General features: G+C 39.3%; 1 protein-coding gene across 1 annotated transcript in view; it reads left to right on the plus strand.

Moving 5' to 3' along the window:
* The first annotated feature begins 5669 nt into the window (after positions 1–5669).
* Positions 5670–20000, plus strand: part of Shc (SHC-adaptor protein) — a 104776-nt gene continuing 90445 nt past the window's right edge. The window contains exon 1 of the mRNA XM_067131210.1: positions 5670–5892. Coding sequence (XP_066987311.1) covers positions 5832–5892 — 61 coding nt within the window. The 5' untranslated portion in view covers positions 5670–5831. The remainder of the gene's footprint in view (positions 5893–20000) is intronic.

Below are 20000 nucleotides of genomic sequence, written 5' to 3' on the forward strand. Positions count from 1 at the left end.
TGGTCAGATAATTTCCAGATATAAGCTCAGAGATCCAATTTATCTTGCTCTGGAAACACTATTTGAAGTACAGTAGCATTTTATCTTTTTTATGATTCGTACTTATAACTGCTTGTGGTCGCATATCTCTTGCAGATGGCTATATTTCTACGTTTAAGCATTAGTCATAAATTGCGTATTTCTAATTAATGTTGCCATTGCAATAATTCCTCTTTTTTTAAAGTTTGCCGGTGATGATTGAATGGGGGGTGCGGTTATGACAGATGTATTTGTTTTCGAAGACAGAAAGACGTTTATTTTCTTCTTGGGCAAAAAGGTGGTTGAATTTTGCTCTCATGTGCGTGGAAGTTCACTGTGTTAGTGAGGAGTGCGATCACATTGTAGCTGTCATTTCCAGCGACGTCTGACTTTAAGACCAGTTCATCGTGTGCTTGACCTTCACCCCATTTCGCCACATCATATCAATTATTTTACCATTCTGCAGTCATCCGACGGCGTGGAAGAACAAAAGAAAAAGTAAAATTTGGTCGTCAAAAAACACGAATGATATATTCCAGGCAGAGAGTTGAGTAGTGGCCCTCCCCCTAGTAGCGATACAGTAGGCCACCAAGTGAATGACGTCCCGTCAGTGAATGAAATTCTTACGCATGCGCATTTGTGCGAGCTCTAATCTTTCGCTGTATTGTTTGTGTGTGCGCGGAAGCGCCTGCTGTTGGGTTTGCTCTTGTCGTTGGAATGAGCTCTCTCTCTCTCTCTCTCTCTCTCTCTCTCTCTCTCTCTCTCTCTCTTCTGGATGTTGTGTCGAATACGTTATGATGATGATAATGATCGCGTTAAGTCTGTATTTATATATCGCTCTCCGTTGGTCGGGGAAGTTGTTCAGATTGAATGAAACTTGAGGCAAGTTGGCGGGATTTGGAGGGGGAAGGATTGGGGAATCAGGTCTTGGGGGGAGAGAAAGGGGCAGTGGTGAAGGAGCAGCGGTCTGGGAGATTCTGGTGGTCGGGGAAGGGGGAGGGGAAGGGATGGATTGGGGAAAGGAAAAGAGCAATAGGAGAGAGAGAGAGAGAGAGAGAGAGAGAGAAATTATGAATGGAGGTGCGAGTGTCTCTCGTGTGTGTTCGTGTGTGTGCGTGGCTGCTGGTGTGTGGTGCCAGAGTCGATGCCGAGTCAATTCATGAACTAGTGTGTAGAAACATTTGCTTTTTATGCTCATGGATATTCTGGTGTACTCTGGGAACTCCTTTTTCCAGTGATTAGCGAAAAGCAGTGTCCTCTATTTTGCGTCGATAACGGAGTCATTCATTCGTCCTTTGCATTTCATGGTGTTTTTTTTTCCGGAAGTGGGTCAGCGGACTTGAGGTTTTTTATGATCGTTGGCAACTCCACGGCACGGGGCAAGAGTTGACAGGTAGTATTAGGTTAATTTGTTCAGTATATTAAAATTTTCATAATTTTTTATCAAATGTTGGTATATATTAACATGCCAGAGTAGACTGGAATAGAAATGCGTTTTCTCCCTTCCGTTTTTATGTAAGTACGATGAATAGACGCACTGGCAACTGTGTTTGTGACGAGCCTGTCCGGAGAGTTGCCAGTGTTTCTTTGTTCAATTGCCTTTCTTTTTCTTTTGGAGGTACCATTTCAGACATATCATTGAAGATGGTGTTAAAGGTGTTCTCAGAATCTTTCTTGTCTCGGCTGTCAGACCGCAGGTATTAATCCATGACCGCGGTGGTAGTAAGTTGATTGCATAAATTCATTGAGGTGGTGTGATTGGCTGGTGGGCGGGGAGGTAGAGCTGCGAAGATTGGGGGTTATCTGGGTGCGGGGGCTTTAGTGGAGGTAAGGCAGCAGCGGAGTTTGTGTGCGCGTTAGTGCAGCAGCCAACCCGAAGCAATCCAACTCCATATAATTCAGGCAGACACTTTATCCCCAGCCGCCTCTTTGCTCTCTCGGGATAGTTAGCTAGAGAGAGAAAGCCAGAGCTATGTAGGCTGCCCGCGCTTCGAAGCTGTCGACGCAAAACCTATGATCTTGGTCTTGAAGGCCTCGTGAACCTCGGATAATTTTTCACCACCAGTAAGACATTGTCGAGAAATACTGTTTATAAACACTCAGGAGACCGCCACTATCTCCGACGTCGTCCTCGTCATCCGCCAGTCATCAGCATTGCTACAGAGTGTGTGTGTTTGCGTGTTTGTGTATGATCTAGTCATCCGCCAACGACGTCCCCGCTAGTCAGTCTCGCCTCGCTTCTACCAACCATCCAACCAACCACCCACTCCATTCACCTTTACTTTGCCTTTTACCTTACCTAACTACCCATTTTTTTACCTGTGAGTTTTCATTTACCTTTGTAGTTGGAGAATTGCAGCCAGCAAACAGTAAATGTCTGTGTCTGGTTATGTGGATCTAAAAGTGAGAATTCTCGGTTTCCGTGGTTTAGTGAAGGAAGTATTTAATTGAAAAATTTGACCAATCTTGACGAAACCCATATGCAAGTTATTAATGGAATTATCCCATAGTCAGTGATTTCTGTGAAATGCATTGCAACATAGTTCAAGGCAAAGGAAGATATGCTTAAAGGAAGGCCTGGAAAGCAAAGTTTCCTGGACGGTCTTTCATCGAGAGCGAATAAGTCTTTGACTGAGTCTTTTTAAAGATGAGCTGCGAACGAAGGCCTCAGCGGGTACATCAGCAGCAGCAGCAGCAGCAGACGAGAGCTTGTTTTGCTCCATTGGAAATCGGGCATGGGACAATCGAAGCCGAAGAGGTTTAACACCAACTCCCTCCTTCCGAATCCCCTCCTGGGGACGACTGCTGTGATGAGGTTGTGGAACGAGAGGCAAACATGTAACCTCACCTCCTCATTCTCCTCCTCCTCCTCTTCCGACTCTTTCTCCTCCACCTCCTCTTCCTTCTCCTCCTCTTCCTATTCCTCCTCCTCTTCCTCCTCTTTCTCCTCCTCCTCCCCCTCCTCCTCCTCCGACTTCTCCAACACCTCCTCCTTCTCCTGAGCCTCCTCCCCCTCTTCCAATCGAGAGAGAGAGAGAATATCAGAACCAGGAGAGAGGGAGAGGAGAAGACAGATACAGTATATTCACTGTGATTTGCTGTAGGTTGGTGTATATTTACTTTAATATACTATACCGACTTCGCCCGTCAGCGACTCATAACGCAGAATAAAAAATTCGTGAATACTGTTCGTGGGAGAAAAAAATCTCATTACCAAGAAATACCTTTGGAAACCACCGTTTGAAGAAAGAGAGAAAGACGGTCTGGAAATTCGATTGTCTTGAGGAAAGAAGGGAAAGATACCATTTTACACCTTGCCCTTCTTCCGTAGCTCCTCCTTCTACGTCATCGTAACCATCATTCATCCAGTAGCTCCCCTTCCCTTCGTCATCTGCATCATCATCATCATCATCTCGGACGAGAGAGAGTCCATTTCTCTTATTGTCTTTTCCTCCACTTCCCGCTTCCATTCCTCCTGCTGCACACCCTCCTCCCCCTCAAGGTCGTGTTGCCGCTGGTTGTGGGTGTTGCCGCTGTTTCTGCTTGACCTTAACATGGCACGTGTATGTCTGTGAGTCTTCCGATCTGTTCTTGGGTCAGACAGGTATACATATTCCTCCTGAGATCGAGGAACACCTCCATATATATCGCTTTATCTCGTGTCTTTTCAACGTATCCTTTGCATCACCTACTGGTCTAGTCCTGTTGTGTATACAGTCATTTAGTGAGTAGTGTCGGTCATATAAAAGAGAAAGAAAGACCAGTAATCGCGTGCCGGAAATCCCTTCCTGTATTGGACTGGAAGAAAGCAAGGAATTTTTTTTTTTTTTTTTTTTTTTTGAGGGGAGCGACGTTTGCGAAGGATATCGAGGTCCTGCGAAGAGCATGGTGATGTTTGTGGTGAGCGTTCAACGCAGAGGCCAAGGATAGACGGAAATAGGCTTGCAATGTAGAGGATGACGATGAGGACGGGGATCATCGTGTGAGGGAATCCAGGAAATACAGCCGAGAGCGATTGGCGATCTCTGGGGAATACTTATTGAGCGATCACCCCAGAAATAGGTTCACGCGAGAGACGAAGAGAGGAGAAAGAAAGGGATAAGGAGAGAGGGAAAGCGAAAGAGGTCCACAAGGGAAGGAGGAAGGAAGGGGAGGAATAGGAGGAGGCGCGGATCTTTTCTTCTTCCTCCTCCACTACCACCAACACCACCTATTCCTCCTCCTCCTCACCTTGGCACCGGGCCAGATCACACACCCCTCCTCTTCCCCCTCGTACTCCTCCTCTTCCTCCTCCTCCTCCTCCTCCTCCTCCTCCTCTAATGCACCAACCACAAGCACTTCTACCACCATTGCCACCACCACAAACCTCTATCACCAGCCTCATTATCGCCATCATCGTCACCATCATCTTCTCCCTGGCCCTCCTCATTTACCTTCCCGTCACTATCGCCGCTATCACCATCGCCATCATCTGCATCATCACCCTCATCATTGCCTTTGTCGTCACCAACGCCAAGATCTTCAGTTCTCCTCACCATCATCCTCACCATCATCCTCCTCATCTTCCAGCATAAAAAGTTTATCATCTTTCGTACTACTCGTTGTTGTCTGTTAGCTTTCTGACCTATCCCCCGTCCCCGTCCCTACCCTCCGCACTAGCGTGTTGGGAGACTGAAGTTGAGACAGATTTCAGAAAGTCACCTGGCGACGCGTTACGGCAAGGAAACTATAATTACGGAAAACGTCCTGCAGTGCCAATGTCGTGACGTCTAGAAGTTCTTCTAAAGCAAGAAAGAAAAGACTGTAGCCTTGTGGGTGGGCGCACCGAAGAATTGAAAATGCATTAATAAACGGTAGGTGACGCCAAAGAAAAAAAAAAGTTATTAAGGGAATATATAACGGAAAGACCCTTTTCGAATTGATTACTCAAGCAGAGTTTAAGAAGTATTGAAAAGGTAGAAAGACTTGAACAAAGATAAAGTTGGTGAAGTTCATCAAAGATTTATTATAAAAAGTGGGCGGATTAGCGTGCCGCAACATGTGAAAAGAAAACACTATAACAGATTTTGTTGTTTATCGTGCATGAAAGGAATTAGAAGTGCTGTGCTTTTCTAGCAGAAGTGATTCAAAAGTCGTACCAGAATAGAAAAACTGCCACTTTTGGTGAATTGTTAGGAAAAAATAAAAGCATTTTCGGTGAAGTAAGGTACATAAAAGTGATACTTCTTGTGTTGAGGTGAAACTGGGGAAAAGTCATTTTGTGGTTTTGTCTTAAAATAAAAATAAAGTAGTAAAAGCAAAGGCACTTGCATTAAATGCTTTTGGAAAGGGATTGCTACTTTTCGTGAAACGGAATCATAGTAATAAAAAATAAAAATTCTTGCTGCATGCTGTGAAATAGGCAAGGAAATCTTATTGTCTGAAAAAATATTGAAGTCCTAAAGACACAGTCCCCACCTCTGGAATAAAAACAATACCTCCAGCAAAAATCACAATCAATATTGTTACTGGGTTTTAGCCAGTTTAATACCACATATATAATATATATATTTGCGTATGCGCCCAATTGACGGGTATTGTGCACACGAGAAAGTCGTCGAGAATACCAATAAATAGAAAATCAGTATTTTGAGACCACGTTGTTGTAACAGGAGTCTCCATCTCGTGTTTGTGCGTGCGTGTGTGTGTGTGTAATCTCTGTCCATACAAATACGTGTGCGACGACGGAAGCCGAACTAAAGTGGCGCGAATCCACGGCCTTTGAGCAAGAGCAGGAGCATGTGAATTTTACATCAGGCCGACTCCCTTGCAAGATGTTCTCATTGCGTCCCTACAGGTCGCTCAGAGACGATGAGGAAACCACCGTTACTACTGGTAAGGTCATCAACTTCGTCCGGACCAACATCACTTCATCATCATCGTCATCTCTGCCATAACATTGCTCTCTCTCTCTCTCTCTCTCTCTCTCTCTCTCTCTCTCTCTCTCTCTCTCCGCTTAAATTTTGCTGCAAAATGTTTAATGTCATTGACATTTTTTAAAAAATTACGGGTGTGATCAAGTATAGACAGAATAGTCCATTATAAAAATAAGGAAGAAAATGAATAGAAAAATGATTTAATGCGAATTACTTTGGGGGCAAACCCACTTCAAGGTTTATTTCATTAATCATGACCACTTAAACTCAGAAGTCATGTAATCCATATTTCTCACATCATCAAAACATTTTCTTCTATTGTGTAATCGTTTGCTGTTCATAACATTTACATTTATTATTCTTAGCCACGTAAAAATAAGTCTAATCCTTCGGGCCAGCCCTAGGAGAGCTGTTGATCAGCTCAGTGGTCTGGTAAAACTAAGGTATACTTAACTTATTGGGTTTGGATGCGCAGGATCAGTTTCTGGTGATACGCCCATTAGTATATTACAGGATTTAGCAGTTACATTTCCTTTGGTCTGCTGTCATCATTGCCATCCTCCAAACCGTAGCCAGCGGCATTTTGTTTAGCCTATGTGGCCTTATGTGTTGCTATAAAATGAAAATGTTATTGTTATAATTTTTGGCGGTGCGACTGTGAATGACGCCTGGGTCGTACTTGTGCTTTCAATGTAGCACCGTTGCTGGAGCTAGGCTGGACTGACGGGCGCTTTAAAGATGCGTTGCTTATGTGTGCATCTGTCATCGACACAGAGAGAGAGAGAGAGAGAGAGAGAGAGAGGTTGAACTATGCTCGCTGATGATGATCATTTTTGCCTTGGGATCACGATAATGTCATTTGCGAGGATGATCTGTCGACTGGACCATTAGCCGACAGCCTCGTTCAAACGATAGACTTTCTCCTTAGCAGGGAGCGTTTTGAAATAAACAGCTGCCATTGGTTTGGATAATGATGGTCAAGATGATGAATATGATGGAGATTGGAAGCCGTAGTATATGCAATATCAGAATATATAAATCCTCTTTACAGATAGCTTCCGAGAACCTGCGCAACCGTCATTATCAATCACGCAATGGGAGTTGAATGGGTTATCGAAGCCTCTTTGCAGGTTCTTATATTGAGAAAATGAGTATGATGTTGAGATTAAATATTTTATGCGTGTCAAAAGAATGGTACTGTTATTATATTGCTTATTATTAAAGTAATGGTATTAATATGGTAGTATTAATTTTAATGTTTGCTGCTTATGTTACGAATGAAAAAATCTTGTTAGATTTCAGTGGGACACTGTTTCCCTTTGCGCATGCACGCCTACTCATATTTACCACGAGAAATCAGCGAACGGTCAGTAGATGTTCGAGGACAAAGTTGAGAGCAAACTTGAATTTGAATGAGGCTATGATGCTAAATGGAAACCACGAAGATTGAGCTGTGAATGTTAATGGAATCGTGGAAGCGGTTGATTTTTGTTTCGAAGCAATTATACCAGATGACGGTGGGATGAAAGAAGAGGCGAGTCGCAGAGCCAGTGAAGCTGGAAAACTGTCGAGTTGTGAAAGATTGCGAAGAGGTTTGGAATATGTGTAGAGTCCAGGGAATGAAGCCGACTCTTCTTTATGTAAGTGGAATGTAGACGTCGAATGCAAAAGAAGGAAAAATATTGAATCTGTTGAGGTGGACGATTGCACAGTATATTTTGGCTTGAGATCAAAGTGTTTTAGGTGCTTTGGCCATGTGGAGAGGGATGCACTGCTCCTATAATTGGGCAGTAGGGCTGATAAATTCATCTCAGGATACTGAACTAAGTAAAGTAATGGAAGGTTAAATCTTCTGCGAGCGAGCAACCTATTCTAGGAGAGAGAGAAAAAAAATTATATATATATATATATATATATATATATATATATATATATATATATATATATATATATATATATATATATATATATAAATGACAAAATTATCTTTTAACTTATAATCATAATCCCATGTGTATGGGAAATACTCCCCTCTGCAAGCCTTGGATCTGTTTCTGTTTGTAAGAAAAAGCTTATTTATTTATTTTGCATTTGGATTCAGGCCTTTGCGAAGCACGCTAAGCATATCCTAAAAAATAATGAAATTTGAGGGAACTTTGAGGTTAAATGGTCATTGTGGTTATTGAAAAAACTTGCATCTCGTGAATGTAAAAGGAAGGTTCTATATTTATATATATATATATATATATATATATATATATATATATATATATATATATATATATATATATACATACACACACACACACACACGTACGTACGTACACATACACACTCATGTGTGTGTGTTCGTTCGCCTTGCCCCGTCAACATTTATATGCAGTGATTCAAAGTAAATAAAAAAGTTATGTGAGTTGCTGTTAAATAACGGTAATTGTATTTTACTCGTGTTTGTTCAGATTAACGCTCGACACCTCCAAGAGAACTCCCGTTCAGTATATTTCAGCTAAAGTGTATCCTTATAATATATACGTGTATATATATATATATATATATATATATATATATATATATATATATATATATATATATATATATATATATATATATATATATATATACATATACATACATACATACATACATACACGTATAGCCAAGACTGAATACCCAAGTTTTAATGAAGATCAAGACTTCGAGATTAGTATGGAAGGGACAAGGTTGAACCGAGTAGAAAAATTTAGGTATCTTTTTTTAACTGGCTGATTATGGAAATTTGGATGCAGAAATAAAACACTGAGTGCAGGCTGCATGGAAAAATTGGAGAAAGATTTCAAGTGTCTTGTGCGACTGCAGAATCAACAATAGTGAGACCAGCTTTGATATATGGAGCAGAAACATTGCCAGTAAAGAGAGTGCAAGGGAAGAAATTGGATGCGGTAGAGACGAAAATGCTCAGGTGGATGTGTGGAGTAACAAAAATGGACAGGATCAGAAATGAAAGAATGAGAGGAACTACTAAAGTCGTAGAACTATCAAAGGCGGCCGAGGAAACAAGACTGCAGTGGTATGGCCATGTGGTGAGAAGGGATGAGACATGTAGGGAGGAGAGTGATGCAGATGGAGGTGCCTCCTGGTGGGAGAGCGAGAGGAAGACCGAAGCAAAGGTGGATGGAAGTAGTTAGAGAAGACCTGAGAGTCAGACAGTTGTCAGAAGACGATGTGTTTGACCGAACCAGGTGAAGGAGAGCTGTCAGAAACATCGACCCCACATAGAAGTGGGAAAAGATGCAGCGAAAGAAAAAGAAGCCTCTATCTCTTTGGAGTAATGTAAGCGAGTCCATTAGGCTCACGTGATTCGTCTTCACACCCTTGCGCTTGCGGTAAAGATTTTATCCCCTTATTTGTACATTCAGCGAGTAAAAAAAAAAAAAAAGAAAAAAACCTTCATTACTGAACGGTTTATTCTTTGGTGTGGGCGTCCTGAGCAAGATCGCTTTCTTTCAAGGTAACTGGTTCTGAACTCATGCAACTCTTATGAGAGGTTTTCTTGATTTTTCGTATTGCTTCCTAAGTTGTTAGTGGATGTGGACACTTGCATCATGTCTCAAGGCTGGGGTTCTTCATTGGAGGGTGGCTAGAGCTCTCGGCTAGCACGCTGTTGGCCCAGCGTTCGAGTCTCCTGCTGGCCAATGAAGAATTAGAGGAATTTATTTCTGGTGATTGAAATTCATTTCTCGCATAATGTGGTTCGGATTCCACAATAAGCTGTAGGTCTCGTTGCTAGGTAACCAGTTGGTTCTTAGCCACGTAAAATAAGTCTAATCCTTCGGGCCAGCCCTAGGAGAGCTGTTAATCAGCTCAGTGGTCTGGTTAAACTAAAGTATACTTAACTTTTTTCAAGGCTGGGGTAGTAGATGCCTCTTCATTTCAGTGCGAAAAGGGCATTCTTATTCAAACCAAAGTATTGTTACTGGTTTGTGTCGTTGGAGAAATGCCTCAAGATTGAGAGGATGGGATTGAAAATTTCGTCTTTTATCCATATACTAATAATAAAGCAGTTGAAATGAGCAATTTGATCAGTGCTCGTGAGGTTTTAGACTTGTGTTGCAAAGAAAGTAAGATGTTCATAATGATGGATACTCAAGATATAGTGCAAGGGGATTACCCTTCATAATGTACGGAAGTTAGTCTTAAGTTGTGGTGAGCTAAAAAATCATTGGTGCTATGTAGTATTGTTATTGCTGTGATTTCTGATATTTAGTTAATGCTAAAAATTAAATTGTTTACCCTATCCTTTGAGGTAGAGCACAACATCGCAGTGTGAAGAATGGAATATTGTAGCACCTGTATGTCGGTAGGCTATATAGGATGTATCAAATTAATCTGATCAAGAAAGCATACCTGCAGTACCTCCTTTTGGGACGTGAATATTAAAGGGATGGATTTTGGAATGTCATATTGTCTTACTCTCCTTCTCGGTGCTCGAGAAGCAAAATCCCTTACGGTAATAGTTTGATAGTAACTTTGAGATTGAGTGCGGTATTATGTTTGAAAGTCTTACCAACAGTCCTAGAAATGATAACTCTTAAACATTTTACAACCTACTTCATTAAAAAAAACCAGGCAAGTTGCCAGTAGATTAAAATACTTTCGATCATGTGTATAATAAATAGATATTCCGTGTTACCCACAGATTGTCAAGATGTTTGTGGTCTCTCAGCCTAGAGAATGAGAAACCATGAATATGGTAGCACACGAATAGTAAAACAGAGAACGAAGTCTCCAGTCTGTAGACATTATTACCAAACACTATGAAAATCGATGTTAAAGAAATGTGTTGTGGCAAAGCTATGGCCACCGGCGGCGCCTGATGGAATTGCTCTGTATCACTTGCAGAAGTTGCGGATGCAGGTTCCCTCACGAAATGCAGTGAGAAGGCACCATCACAGTTATGCTGCTGACATCACATGCATCATCCTCATCCTTTATGGGGGGAGGACTTTTCCCCACTCTCTTTCCGTTGCCCCTGCCACCAATGGGAACCGGGTATAGCAAAGGCTCCCTCACCCCCACCCCACAAAAACATTTTTCCGGGCGCAGAAATTTTTGTCGCTGAAGAGGTAATTGGGCTGTCGATGTTAGGCATTGGTTGACTAAGGGAGGGAGGGAAGAAGGGGGAGAAAGGCTGGGTGTGGAAAGGGGGGAGGTCTCCCTTCTGTTTCTGCGGCGTTGGTGGCGGGTCTTGACGGAAAATCGATGATTGGGAAAAGGGCATTTTCCTACTGGTAAGGTTTCATAGGCTTATTTGGTACGGAGACAAGATGAAATTGGCTGTCCCTTGCTTTTGGAAAATGCTGCTCGGTGAGAGAGAGAGAGAGAGAGAAATGTGCTCCTTCCTAAAGATTGACGCTTCTGCAAGTTCTTGCAATGAGACATAGTTTGTTCGTATTTTGCTTAGACGTGTGTTTGTATGTGTATTTAATATCATGCAGGAAGCAGCGGTTCTGTGGCCAAAATATTAATTTTGTTGTTGACTCACCATTATAATTGTATGGTTGTTGTGCATATATTTGTAATGTGTGTAATAGTTTCGGAGAGGAAATAGTTGATTAGATATTTGTATGGAAATGTAATTGGTTATGAGTCCGGTCCAAGTTAACGACTTCCTTATTCAGTGCTCATTTATTTTTCTTTTATGCACATGATCTGTCGTATGTCCTCTTGTGCTGAATGGTTTTACGTAAAACGAATTAGCTAGACGCTTTGTAATGTATATTTGTTAAAAGATATGTGCCTGTGGATAAACTATCCCTCTACAAACAAACACATACATGCATATATATATATATATATATATATATATATATATATATATATATATATATATATATATATATATATATATATTACATACACACACACACAGTAACATATATGAAAATATATTATTTCCGAGGTAGAGCGATTTGGATATTAAAGGACGTTTGTAGCTTAATGCTTGCACATGAATCACGGTGATGTGATAAAAATTCATTCGTATGTAGCCTATGTATGTATATTTTTGTATACATATGAGTAATTTTTTGTAGAATGTCAGTTCCTTCTATTTATGTGTGTACTTACGGTATGTGTTTAACCTGTGCTAGGTGATTTCCCGCATGACTGTGCCTCCAGGTTGAAGACTGGCCATATTTTGGCAGCGTTGCGATGCCCAGATACAGCATTAGGTTGCGTAGCGTCGAGTAGCCTGGAAGGAAGAGGCTGCTATTGTGGAGATTGTACCCTCGCTATGTTAATCGAGAGTGGAAGTGCCTCGGCTCCTTGTATTTGTTTGTCTCTATTTATTTGCGTGCAGGTGCGTTGGTGATTACGCTTTGTAGTTGTGACAGATATGCCTTTGTTTACTCGGATGGTGTTAAATATATACGCTTCGAGCTAGAGTCCTTTGAGTTCCACTTTCTGGATAGTTTTATTTACATGCAAGCAGAGCATTTCACGGAAAGTTTATTTTGCGGTTGTCGCGTTAGGTACAGATTTTTCTATTATGCGTTCATTCCATTCCTCAGTAACGATCTTCTTTCAAACAGGATCGTTCCTAATAGAATTTTGACGTTTTCAAAAAGGTGTTCCTGTCCAACAGGCTAGGCTGATGGTGTTCCTGACATATTAGCAGTGTAGGCTATAGAGAAAGAAAGGTGTATCTAGCTTATCTCAGTATAGTGTGTATGTGATTTCAGTATAATTTTATAATAATCTGAGTATACGGGCGTTGCAAATTTGCAATTGGCCACTGATTCTTTTGTGGTGGTGTGAGAATGCAATCAGATGAATTGTTTGTGTACAGAGTGGAAGCTGTAATTATTACTCTCTCTCTCTCTCTCTCTCTCTCTCTCTCTCTCTCTCTCTCTCTCTCTCTCTCTCTCTCTCTCTATTTCTTTTCTGTACAAGTTAGCTGTTAAAGTTAATGTGTGGGAAAGCAGTAAATTCAGGTTAATTGCCTGCCTTTTGTATCAAAGATATCTAAGATGATGAGATGGTATTTGATGATAAAAACGACACAGCATTCCATTTGCTATGAAAACGTTGGTTCCTATGTGAGGACATGATTAGACTTTGTTGGTAAGTGGCACAGTGTAGTGATGATGCTGATGATTAGTTTTTCAAAGGTAGTGAGGAGAGAAATGACGAGGAAGGCATGGATAAAAAAAAAAAAAAAAAAATCTGACGAGGAAAATAGCACCGTCGTGCCAGATGATGATTCTCAACCACTGTGGGACGTGTGGGGTGGTGTGGCCGTGAGGCTTTGTGGGAAGACTCCATGGATGGAGGATGGGGCGAAGCGCTGCTTACGTCATATCATGAAGGGATAGTTCATCTCTCCCCACCCCCACTCACCCACCAACCTCTCTCTCTCTCTCTCTCTCTCTCTCTCTCTCTCTCTCTCTCTCTCTCTCTCTCTCTCTCTCTCTCTCTCTCATTTTTAGTCCTGAAAGTATGCTTACGTAATCTTGATTGGTCTCTGGAAGTGATATCGTCTTCGTGTGAATGTATACTGTTCCAAAACGAGTTTTTTTCTTTTTTTCTTTATTTCTCTCAACCACAGGAATGTTCTCACCATTCATGCAAATAAGGCTCTCTCTCAGATGGTCGTATCGTCGACTTTATATTCAAACACTGTTCACTGTTTTTTCCTCGATTCGATTTGTCTGCATCATATCAATCATTGAACCATGAGTGCTTCCTCGTTTTTGCTACCACCTGGTTTTTGTATTGTCAGTTTGTCTTCAATGTTTTCATTCTCATTTTAACTGCGAATCAGAATTTTTGTTAATCTTGCAGAGTCATGTGGATATTTTTGTACGTCCAATGCGTTAGGTGAAAGATACTTCAACTTGAATTTCTATAACCCTTACAGCACAGAATGGTCGGTCTCTCTGTCTCTCTCCAAACACACACACACACACACACACACACACACACACACACACACACACACACACACACACACACACACATATATATATATATATATATATATATATATATATATATATATATATATATATATATATATATATATATATATATATATATATATACTGTATATGAATAAGGAAATATGGGATCAGCTTTTTATTCTGCTATTGGTTTTTTAATATTCGGTAATTTAATTATACATGCATTGAAGTTGTAAGAGTACTTCCTTGGCCAGTGAGATCGTTTCCAGACTAAAGTGGTTTACCAGCAGTTCCGGTCGGTATTGATCAAACCGCCCATGGCTGAAGAAACAAATTTAACTCGTCAATTTGCATTTTGCATTAACATAGGTTAGTCGGTTACACATAATTGCTTTGGCACGACAGTCAAAGAAAATTCCCGTTTGGAATCTATGGTAGCCACCATTACGTCCGTTTCCTTAAGATATTTGCTGAGGAACAACTTTCGTTTTTGTCACCACAGGAAGTTAATGATTGATCGGCCAGTTCCAAAGAGCATTGAACACCCAATCCAATGTGTAGCCCTGTATATTTGCTTTTGAATTCTCTATGTGCTTCTGTTTCTCTCTGTCTTCTAAACCTCACCCATTCAGAATAGGGCTTGAATCATTTCTCCTGCTTTTATCCCCCCTCCCCTTTTTTTCTACAGTTCCGAGGTAAACGAGGGCATAAGTTTACTAAACCAGCAGGACTTCTCGTACAGTATATACATATTAATAACAGTCACTAGAACAGTGTTATACGGACTGATTAGGAATTTAATCACTATTAATGCCAACATCTTCGATATTTAAAAGCTAAAGACAACTGAATCGAAAGAGCAATTTCGATTGGCCCAGCTAAAGATAACATTTTTCCAAGTACAAGCCTGATAATGTTCATTCACTGATAAGGCTTGAAGGCCCGATTTGGTTATGTTGACCAGTTACAAGCTGTAATTTATAGAACAAATAGGTTCATGGATAAACAAGTCCTACATCTCGTGAGAAAAATTAATTTTCGGTTAAAAACATGAAAAGTTCAGCTGAGGTGAACTAGGCTCAGTTTCGCCCAAAGGCTCCAGCGGTGATTGGTAGTTAATGGTGGCCAGTAAAACAACTTTGGAGTGACAACTTTTTCCTTTTTTTTCTAAGTTGATTTTAAATAAAGAATATAAAATACTCTAATTTACAGAAGAGGAGAAACTCATAGATAAGGTAGTGCAGCATTTGATGTCAGTTCTGTGAAACAGTGGTATGAGGATAGGCTAAGCTTCGTGCCACTGCCTGCTTATGATTAAAAACAATTGGCGTTCTGTATGGATTAGGTTTGTAAGTTACAGTTCATTTCCTGTTGCTTCAGTGGAAAAGTTAAAGACAAATTGGCATTTCTTATGGAATAGATTTGCTAGTTACAGATCATTTGATGTTGCTTCAGTGGAAAAGTTAAAAACAAATTGGCATTTTGTATGGAATAGATTTGTTAGTTACAGATCATTTGTTGTTGCTTCAGTGAAAAAGTTAAAAACAAATTGGCATTCTTTATGGATTAGGTTTGTTAGTTATAGTTCACTTGTTGTTGCTTCAGTGAAAAAATTAAAAACCAATTGGCATTCTATATGGATTATGTTTGTTTGTTACAGTTCATTTAGTTTTTGCTTCAGTGGAAAAGTTAAAAACAAATTGGCGTTCTTTATGGATTAGGTTTGTCAGTTATAGTTCATTTGTTGTTGCTTCAGTGGAAAAGTAAAAAAAACTTTGGCATTTTTATGGATTAGGTTTGTTAGTTACAGTTCATTTGTTGTTTCTTCAGTGTATAACTTAAAAACACTGGCATTTTTATGGATTCGTTTGGTAGTTACAGTTCATTTTTTGTTGCTTCAGTGGAAAAGTAAAAAACGAATTGGCATTTTTTATGGATTAGGTTTGTTAATTACAGTTCATCTGTTGTTGCTTCAGTGGAAAAGTTAAAAACAAATTGGCATTCTTTATGGATTAGGTTTGTTAGTTACAGTTCATTTGTTGTTGCTTCAGTGGAAAAGTACAAAACACTTTGGCATTTTTGTGGATTAGGTTTGTTAGTTATAGTTCATTTGTTGTTTCTTCAGTGGATAACTTAAAAACGCTTTGGCATTTTATGGATTCGTTTTGGTAGTTACAGTTAATTTGTTGTTGCTTCAGTGGAAAAGTAAAAAACGAATTTGAATTTTTATGGATTAGGTTTGTTAATTACAGTTCATCTGTTGTTGCTTCAGTGGAAAAATTAAAAACAAATTGGCATTCTTTATAGATTCAGGTTTGTTAATTACAGTTCATTTGTTGTTGCTTCAGTGGAAAAATTAAACACAAATTGGCTTTCTTTATGGATTAGGTTTGCTAGTTATAGTTCATTTGTTGTTTCCATGGAAAAGTAAAAAACAAATTGGCATTTTTATGGATTAGGTTTGTTAGTTACAGTTCATTTGTTGTTGCTTCAGTGGAAAAGTTAAAAATAAACTGACATTCTTTATGGATTCATTTGTTGTTGCTTCAGTGGAGAAGTTAAAAACAAATTGGCATTCCTTCATGATTAGGTTTGTTAGTTACTGTTAATTTGTTGTTGCTTCAGTGGAAAAGTTAAAAACAAATTGGCATTCTTTTTGGATTAGGTTTGTTAGTTATAGTTCATTTGTTGTTGCTTCAGTGAAAAAGTTAAAAAACAAATTGGCATTCTTCATGAATTAGGTTTGTTAATTACAGTTCCTTTTGTTGTTGCTTCATTGGAAAAGTAAAAAAAAAAAAAAATTGGCATTCTTTATGGATTAGGTTTGTTTGTTGTTGCTTCAGTTAAGAAAAAAATTGGCATTCTTTAAGGATTAGGTTTGTTAGTTACAGTTCATTTGTTGCTGCTTCAGTGGAAAAGTAAAAAAAACTAATTTGTATTATATCTCCACGAATTAGGTTTGTCACAGTTCATTTGCTTCAGTGGAAAATTTATAAACGGATTGTTATGCTTTATGGATTCGTTTTGTTAGTTGCAGTTCATTTTTTGTTGCTGCAGTGGAAAAGTTAAAAACAGGTTGCATTCTTTAAGAATTAGGTTTGTTAGTTACAGTTAATTTGTTGTTGTTTCCGTGGAAAAGTGACACTGTCAAAGAGAAGCACATCGTCAGAAATACTGAATGAAGAGAGAGACAGCCTATTCGGTGGTAATGGGAATGTATCGAAATGGCAAGCTAAATAATTATGTCTACTTCAACCAAAGCTGAACACATTCAGTCCTGTTAGGCAGATCCACTATGAAGATTAACAAAGATCACGTCAGTGTTTGGGTAATTTAAGGAATTTAGGTGTCTGTTCCAGATTAGAGTTCACTTAATATGGCATGGCAGATTGAAAATTTTGGCGAATTTTTGTTTATTAGCATGTTTGTTTACGTCTTTTTACCTTTTGTACTTTGTTCGAAAATGTTTCAACCCTTGCAGGTAGCTCCGTTATGCACAACGATATTTCCTATTACAATATAACTTAGTGCTGTTTGTGGTACTGTATTTGAAGTCTAAAGACAAGTACACACACACACACACACACACACACACACACATATATATATATATATATATATATATATATATATATATATATATATATATATATATATATATATCAGTATATATTTTGTGTGGGTGAGTATATTTTGTTTGTAGTTTTAGTTTTGTATGCAGCGTTGCTTTCTTAATTTTTTTATGCTTTTTCACAGGCATTACATTGTATTTTGTTTATTGCAATTACTGTACTTATTCATCGTGGTGCCGTTAAGTGAGAATGAGTGCAGACGGTCATTGTAGTAACGAAACTTGCTTAATTAACATACTTATGAGGAAAGAGGTTATGTTTACTGATTGATTGTGCATCCTCTCTCTCTCTCTCTCTCTCTCTCTCTCTCTCTCTCTCTCTCTCTCTCTCTCTCTCTCTCTCTCTCTCTCTCTCAGTCAGTCAGTCAGTCAGTCATAGGGCAAGTTTGTGTGCTTCGTGAATGTCCATGTGATCGTGGGATTTATCCTGAGGTTGCACGGACGAAGAGCAAGGGCAAACTAGGTCAGAGACAGAGAGGACCTCAGCATGCACTTGTACTCATCAAATATGTGTGCCTTGAATATTATAAATTTATGCATACATGCATCGGATGTGTATAATATATACACGGACCCGAATACTTGGAAATCCTGTGTATTTATAATATATTTGGACGTGTATGTCACATTATCCAGGTTACGATTTTTATTTGTTTTTTTATTCATTGAAGGCAAGATAATTCATGTATAAAATACCGAACTGCACCATTTTTTGACATCATTAGATAGTAAGGAAGATTGGACTAACCAGGAAATTTCTACCTTCGATTTGGGAAGTAAAATACATGATAACAGCATAGAGGACAGATGTTACGAGTAGTTACATACATTCCTAATTATTATTATTATTATTATTATTATTATTATTATTATTATTATTATTATTATTATTGTTTTTGTTGTTCTTGTTTTTGTTGTTTAGGCCACATTCAAAGTTGATATCTTCACGGTATTTCACAACCTTCCCAAGAAGAGGTTAAGTGAAATGATGATGGCTTTTAGTAAGGTGTACCTAGAAAAGTCATCAAGATTAGGACAAATGACCAGCCATGGTTTGATGATACATGTATAGGCGAGCTTACGATGAAAAACAGACCAAATTCAACGCGGAGACGAAATCGTTCGCATGCAAGTTACACCATTTTTGTTGAGTATCGCCCCTGCAAATAGAATATACCAAATAGCTGAGAGAAATTGCAATAATTCCATAAAGAGGAAACTTAACGGACTTGCTCACCCTCATCAGTGGTGGACCAAACTGGCATCTATAAGTAGCCTACTTCATCGAGCCTTTGAAGCTAAGCAATCGGCTGAGGATGCCTCTCTCCCAGATACTTGTCATCCTGAACCTATTCTTACAAAGTTTGCATTTTGATGTAGGGATATTAAGAAAATGTAGGAAAATTCAGGATAATAATAAGGTACTTTATTATTAACATTTTCTGAAGGGAACTGCCGTTTGAATGTTAAATCAGTGTGAAGGTTTGGTATGAAGATCATGTTGGTTTCTTCCCTCTGTTCGTTGAAAGGGTTTCTGTGTGTTGTCTTCCAAGATTTGTAGATTCTATAGATTTTTATGTCGACGTAGTATCTTTGCTGATGAGCTCAAGTCGAGTAATACAGTGCCTGTTCCCAAGAGTTTCATAACTGCTGACTACAGTCACTACAAGCCAATATTTGTTCTCCCTGTGCTCTCCAGATTTGCAGAAAAACTAATTTTTAAGCAACTTCACAAGTAGTGGAATCCAAAGGATTGTTAGATGTTAGTCAATATGGAAGCAGTTAGGTACCTGCGATGCTTTTTAGATTTGATATGCCATTTGCAAGAGTACCTTGATAAGGGTTTGGAGTGTAGAGTAATTCATATAGATTTTAGTGCTGCTTTTGATTTAGTAAATCATAAGGCACTCATATATGAACTTCGTAACCTTGGAGTGGGTGGATATGTTTTAAGATTGCTTCAAGATTTTCTTACGGGTGGGCAGCAGCGAGTTGCTGATGATGGGATCTTTAGCGAGCCAAGGCCTTTTGTGCCTGGAGTTCCACAGGGTAGTGTTCTTGGTTCACTGTTGTTTTTAGTGTATACCATTGATATGGTTCTTGGCCTGGAAAACAAGGTTGTTCATTATGTCGATGATGCAACACTTGCGGGTGTAGTAAAGTCTCACTTATGAGAAATGAAGCTGCGCATAGTCTCAGTCGTGATAAGGAGCGGATTAGTGAATGGTGTAGTCGGTGGGGATGAGGCTGAACTCCAGTAAAACGAAAACACTATAGATTAGTAGATCTCGTACTGACTTTGTTTTTCCACCCCATCCTCCCCTTCAGTGGATGGAACTCTGCTAAATGAGTCTGGAATTTTAATTATACTTAACTTTTGAATCACATCTTCCTTTTGAGAAACGTCTAATGAAAGTTAGGTATTGTACGTAAGGCCTCTTATATTTATGTGATAAAATCAGTCGGTAGAGTTCT

Source organism: Macrobrachium rosenbergii, chromosome 29, assembly GCF_040412425.1.
Source record: "Macrobrachium rosenbergii isolate ZJJX-2024 chromosome 29, ASM4041242v1, whole genome shotgun sequence".
NCBI lineage: Eukaryota > Metazoa > Arthropoda > Malacostraca > Decapoda > Palaemonidae > Macrobrachium > Macrobrachium rosenbergii.